This window comes from Oncorhynchus kisutch, linkage group LG5 (genome assembly GCF_002021735.2).
Source record: "Oncorhynchus kisutch isolate 150728-3 linkage group LG5, Okis_V2, whole genome shotgun sequence".
NCBI lineage: Eukaryota > Metazoa > Chordata > Actinopteri > Salmoniformes > Salmonidae > Oncorhynchus > Oncorhynchus kisutch.
In genome coordinates this window covers 11617469-11623468 of record NC_034178.2, presented here as the reverse complement: position 1 = coordinate 11623468, position 6000 = coordinate 11617469, and the positions used below count along the sequence as shown (strand labels likewise).

Here is a 6000-nt window from a genome sequence, read left to right as displayed (position 1 = left end):
ACATCAATAAGGAATCATAGCTTTCACCTGGGATTCACCTGGTCAGTCTAAGCCATGGAAGGAGCAGGGGTCCTTAATGTTTTGTCCACTCAGTGTATGTTGTGCTCTTAGCCTACCTCGCATCTGGCCAAACGGCTGGCACAGTATGTGGAAAATCTCTTGCAGACCCATGGTGTGCAATCGGTGGAGTCGTCCTGCCAATGCACAGCATGGTTCCACAGGATCAATACCATTTAGGGAAAGTGTCCACCACAGGAGGTTGGTGGCACCCTAATTGGGGAGGACTGGCTTGTGGTAATGGCTGGAGCAGAATAAGTGGAATGGTATTGAATACATAAAACGGATGCCATTCCATTCTCTCTGTTCCTGCCATTATTAAAAGCCGTTCTCCCCTCAGCAGCCTCCACTGGTGTCCAAACATATCCAATAGACAGCAGCCCCAAATGGCCTGAACGTAGAAAGGGATGTGTGTGTGTGTGACCACAGTATCTTGACATTTCAATGAGAGCACATGCATTTGTCATAGTCCTTTATCATACTGTAAATGTATCATACTGTAACATTCCTTAGGCAATGCATGACGGTGTTAGTGCCCAGTATCATGGAGGGGAGAATGAATGGGTACTTTATTGTCCCATAGAGAAATTTGCTTGGTGACATCACAGTTCACCAGATGCTCTTATCCAGAGCAGCTAGGGTTAAGTGCCTTGCTCAAGGGCACATCGACAGATTTTTCAACTAGTTGGCTCGGGGATTCGTACCAGCGGTCTTTACTTGCCCGACGCCCTTCACCGTTAGGCTACCAGCCGCTACATGCTTGGTAACACGGATGGAGCCCTTTACTTGCCGTTCCAAGTGGCATTAAATGACAGTGTGGCCAAGCAGACCTCTTATGTCAGTGCTGCCACTCAAACCCAGATCTATTCGAGCTGTACTGTTGTGAGGCTGAATGATGGCTGTCTGACTTCCATTAAGCTTGCAACCCCTGCCCTGCCCTGCCACAGCAGCATCAGCATAAGTTTGAGAGAGAGAGAGAGAGAGAGAGAGAGAGAGAGAGAGAGAGAGAGAGAGAGAGAGAGAGAGAGAGAGAGAGAGAGAGAGAGAGAGAGAGAGAGAGAGAGAGAGAGAGAGAGAGAGAGACAGAGACAGAGACAGAGACAGAGACAGAGACAGAGACAGAGACAGACAGACAGACAGACAGACAGACAGACAGACAGACAGACAGACAGACAGACAGACAGACAGACAGACAGACAGACAGACAGACAGACAGACAGACAGAGATTCGTCTGATGGTGCAAGCTCCCTCTGAAGGCATTAGCATGCTTCAGTTCGGCTGGCAGCTAGCTGAAGTTGGCTATGTGAACCAAACTACTGTGCTTTCATACTCTCCTAAAAGACCTTTGCTTGAGAGACAATAAAAAAGTGTCAATAGTACTGTTTGGCCATTTTGAGACACTGTAGCAAGTATACACTTTCTCAAAATAGTCTGAATTAATTGAAGGTAACACAAGAAATCTGTCATACATTTTTGTCGCGATCTTAGTGACGCAATTTTACATCTAACTAATATGTTTGGTGCAGTATTTGTCAATGAAAACATGCGCATAAAAACGTGTCGTCTCTCGTTGAATGACAACAGACTTTATTGAAGAATCCCGACAGTTGACCAATCACAGACGAAGGGGCGTAGACTTCGATTCCTGAACTTCGGCTGACCTCGAGAGAAAACGGTGTATGCCCTCACCGAAGTCCAAAATGAACAAAAACGTCACAAAATGTCGTCATAATGTATGCACAAACTCTTCCGAACTGTTTCGGCTGGGAAGCATGTGGATGCCTTAGGTCTGAGACGTAAAAAATGCTTTGGAAGGACATTGTCATTTCTGCATCGACCCTGTGATATTGTAGCAACAATATTAGCATTCAGCAAATAATATTTTACTCAGATGCATTCCCAGGCAGAGTAAGATCAATACTAAAATACTTTGTGAAATATATTGCTGAAGGAATATTTGATTTCTGAAGAGCATGTTTGATGAGCTCCATTTTTATGGAGGTTTAAGCTGTGTTGTCTGTGACAGTGAATTTAATCAGGCATTGTGTTGCTCTTCTTTTGACACAGGTGAAGATAGGCTCTTACATGCAAACCATTGATATTGATGTTAAATATACTAGCATAGTGTGTTTTCACAAGCTTTGCAATAGCAGCTATAGCAGTTATCAATATATGTTCAAATAGTAGAAATATCTTCAAAGCTCATGTCCATAATACATCCTAATGCAACGTTCTCCTCAGTAATATCCGCAGCAGCTTCTTGAAATGGAAGCTTTCGCTAATCTTTTCACACACCCTGAGGAGTTACTGGTGGGCTATCCTCTCTGCTCCGCTCCCCTTCGCCCCAGCTCCTCTTCTCAGACAGACATGGTGAGTGGAGACTGAGGAGAGAGAGAGGGGGAGAGAGCAGAGAGAGAGAGAGAGACAAGCTGAGGCCTGGAAGTCATATACCCAGGAGTGTGAGACCTGCCAGGGGCCTTGTAATCCCACAACACCCTCTGCTGCTATCCCCTCCACCACCTGTCTGTTCTCTCCCTCCATCCCCCTATCCCCTCCACCCTCCTCCATCCCTCCATCTCCCTATCCCCTCCACCCTCTTCCATCCCTCCATCTCCATATCCCCTCCACCCTCCTCCATCCCTCCATCTCGATATCCCCTCCATCCCTCCATCTCCCTATCCCCTCCACCCTCTTCCATCCCTCCATCCCCCTATCCCCTCCACCCTCCTCATCCCTCCATCCCCCTATCCTCTCCAACCTCTTCCATCCCTCCATCCCCCTATCCCCTCCACCCTCCTCCATCCCTCCATCCCCCTATCCTCTCCAACCTCTTCCATCCCTCCATCCCCCTATCCCCTCCACCCTCCTCCATCCCTCCATCCCCCTATCCCCTCCACCCTCTTCCATCCCTCCATCCCCCTATCCCCTCCACCCTCCTCATCCCTCCATCCCTTCTACCCCTCCTCCATCCACTCTACCCCTCCTCCATCCCTTCCACCCCTCCATCCCTCTATCCCCTAAACCCCTCCTTAATCCCTCCATTCCTTCTACCCCTCCTCCATCCCTCTATCCCTCTATCCCCTCAACCCCTCCTCTATCTCTCCATCCCTTCTACCCCTCCTCCATCCCTCTATCCCCTCTACCCCTCCTCCATCCCTCCATCCCTTCCACCCCTCCTCATCCCTCCATCCCTCTATCCCCTCTACCTCTCCTCCAACCCTTCCACCATGCCTCATCCCTCCATCCCTCTATCCCCTCTACCCCTCCTCCATCCCTCCATCTCTTCCACCCCTCCTCATCCCTCCATCCCTCTATCCCCTCTACCTCTCCTCCATCCCTTCCACCCCTCCTTATCCCTCCATCCCTCTATCCCCTTCCACCCCTCCTCCATCCCTCCATCCCTTCCACCCCTCCTCATCCCTCCATTCCTTTATCCCCTCTACCTCTCCTCCATCCCTTCCACCCCGCCTCATCCCTCTATCACCTCTACCTCTCCTCCATCCCCTCCACCCCTCCTCATCCCTCCATCCCTAAATCCCCTCTACCCCTCCTCATCCCTCCATCCCTCTATCCCTTCTACCCCTCCTCATCACTCCATCCCTCTATCCCCTCTACCCCTCCCCATCCCTCCATCCCTCTATCCCCTCTACCCCTCCCCATCCCTCCATCCCTCTATCCTCTCTACCCCTCCTCATCCCTCCATCCCTCTATCCCCTCTACCCCTCCTCATCCCTCTATCCCCTCTACCCCTCCTCCATTCCTCTATCCCCTCCACCTCACAGCCAGACCATGACAAACTGGATCTGCTCCCTATCACAGGGCCACAGGACATCTTTCCTTTTCTCCCTCCTCCTCCTTTTCCTCCTTCTCTCCATCCTTTCATCCGATTTGTCCTGTAGCCTGTAGACTACTCTGTCTGGGCTCTCCCCCCTGGGATGGAAGCGGAGAGCTGAGCATGTGTCCCAAAGGACACCATATTCCCTACATAGTGCACTACTTTTGACCAGGGCTCTGGTCAAAAGTAGTGCACTATGTAGGGAATAGGGCACCATTTGCGACACTACCCGGGGGCTGTCTGTGCCAGGGGCTCGGCTTATCCAAGGCCTGGCGCTTGCGAGGACCAGACACCCCGGTGGCCGTCCCTCGCAGACTCTAAAGGCCCACCACCTAATGGGTTTAGACAAATCAGCTAATTTGTCAACAAGTTTCTGATTTTGACAAGCGTATCAACAAGCTTGTCTGTCTGGCCTGACACTCGGCTGTATAGAGTCGAATCCAAGTCAAAGCCATGTGGTTGAAATTCAGACTATGAAAAAGGAACTTGCCTTCTCTCTCTGTCTTGTCTCTCTATCTGCATATTCCACTGTATAGTTGAAGCCAAACCAAGTAAATGTTGACCATGAAAAGGAGCTTCGCCTCTCTCTGTCTCCTCCACTCTGTCTTCTCAGTATAATGGTGGTCCGGTCAGGAGCACTCCAGCCATCTCAGGTTGAATGACTGAGGGAGTACAACCCTACATTATCCTACATGATTCTCTCGATCTTAACAGCAAGGGATGATTCCCAGGTCATTAGGAACCACTGTGACTTACTGAAGAGTTTTAGCTATTTGACTGGATAATAAGACTGGAAGCACGCAGGTGTCGCTGACTCGCCGCGTGCTTCCGTTCTTATGAATAGAACGGTACCAATGGGTTCCATAAGGAGGGTTCCTGTTCCCGTTGTGCTGTGTTGTACAGGCCATTCATACCTGGATGAGGTCATCCATTATTTCACTGATCGTTGGAACTTACGTGAATGTATTCCCGTCACATTTACTTCTGCCCGCAGTGGCGATCAATATAGTGTAAGACGGGCTACTGCTGTATGTTTTGAGACGCCTCCTAGGGATGCAAGCACTGTTCTTTAGGTGTGTGTGTGTGTGTGTGTGTGTGTGTGTGTGTGTGTGTGTGACGGTAACTCTACAGTGTTTCCTTGTCCCATGGTCCCAAAGACAACAATATCAACATTGAAAAGTGTTAGCAGGCGCAATAATGTATTCGTTTAAATGTCCTTGTATTTTACACGTTATGCTTTATTTATTTATGTAGTTAACTTTATGATACATCTCTAAATCACCACCAGGTACAGAATATTGTCCAATATGAATTTTTCCCGTCTGTCTCCCCTCTGTTTCAATGACAAGCGTTTTTTTTTTGAGGGAGATCAAGAAGGAGGTGATCAATGAGTTTGTTCCCGTCTCTTGTTGCTCACACAGGCTTCCTAAGCACAGGGGACCAGGCAGCCAAGGGGAACTATGGACTGCTGGACCAGATCCAAGCCCTGAGGTGGATCAAAGAGAACATTCAGGCCTTCAAAGGAGATCCAAAGAGAGTGACAATCTTCGGCTCTGGCGCAGGGGCATCGTGTGTTAGCTTGCTCACGCTCTCTCACTACTCAGAAGGTATGTAGAGGGTATTTTTAGTCCCCAAAAATGTTCCCTTACCTCCTCGGAGATCATTGAGATTGTGCTATATTTTTTTCAGCCAAAGTCAGTGAATACAATTCCTTTTGAATGTTTAATGAATCGTAAAATGAATCATTCTCGGTGTCCACTGTGAGATTTATACACTGCAACAAATTATTATTAATTCAATTCATATGGTCATATGAACTTCAGCTATCATTTTGGAACGTAGTAATGAAATAAATACCTTTTATCATATGTCTTGCTTTATTTGATAGAGATCTTCAGAGGGATTTTTGTTTCAAACAGGAATTACCTCTCTCGCTGGGAGGGTACGGCCGTGTCCCAAAATGGCATCCTATTCCCTGCACAGTGCACTACATTTGACCGGAGTCCTATGGTGCCTGATCAAACATACCGCATTTACATAGGGAATACGGTTCAATTTGGGGACCTACGATTTATTTTAAGCAGTCAGAATACACCTGAACATGGAG

The 6000-nt window shown here is 48.4% G+C and overlaps 1 protein-coding gene across 2 annotated transcripts in view; it reads left to right on the top strand.

Annotated features, from left to right (window-relative positions):
- Nucleotides 1–6000, top strand: part of LOC109890632 (neuroligin-4, X-linked-like) — a 69915-nt gene that overhangs the window by 55292 nt on the left and 8623 nt on the right. For both annotated transcript variants that reach the window (XM_031824465.1, XM_031824464.1), the window contains one exon: nucleotides 5315–5500. In XM_031824465.1, the coding sequence (XP_031680325.1) occupies nucleotides 5315–5500 (186 nt within the window). The remainder of the gene's footprint in view (nucleotides 1–5314; nucleotides 5501–6000) is intronic.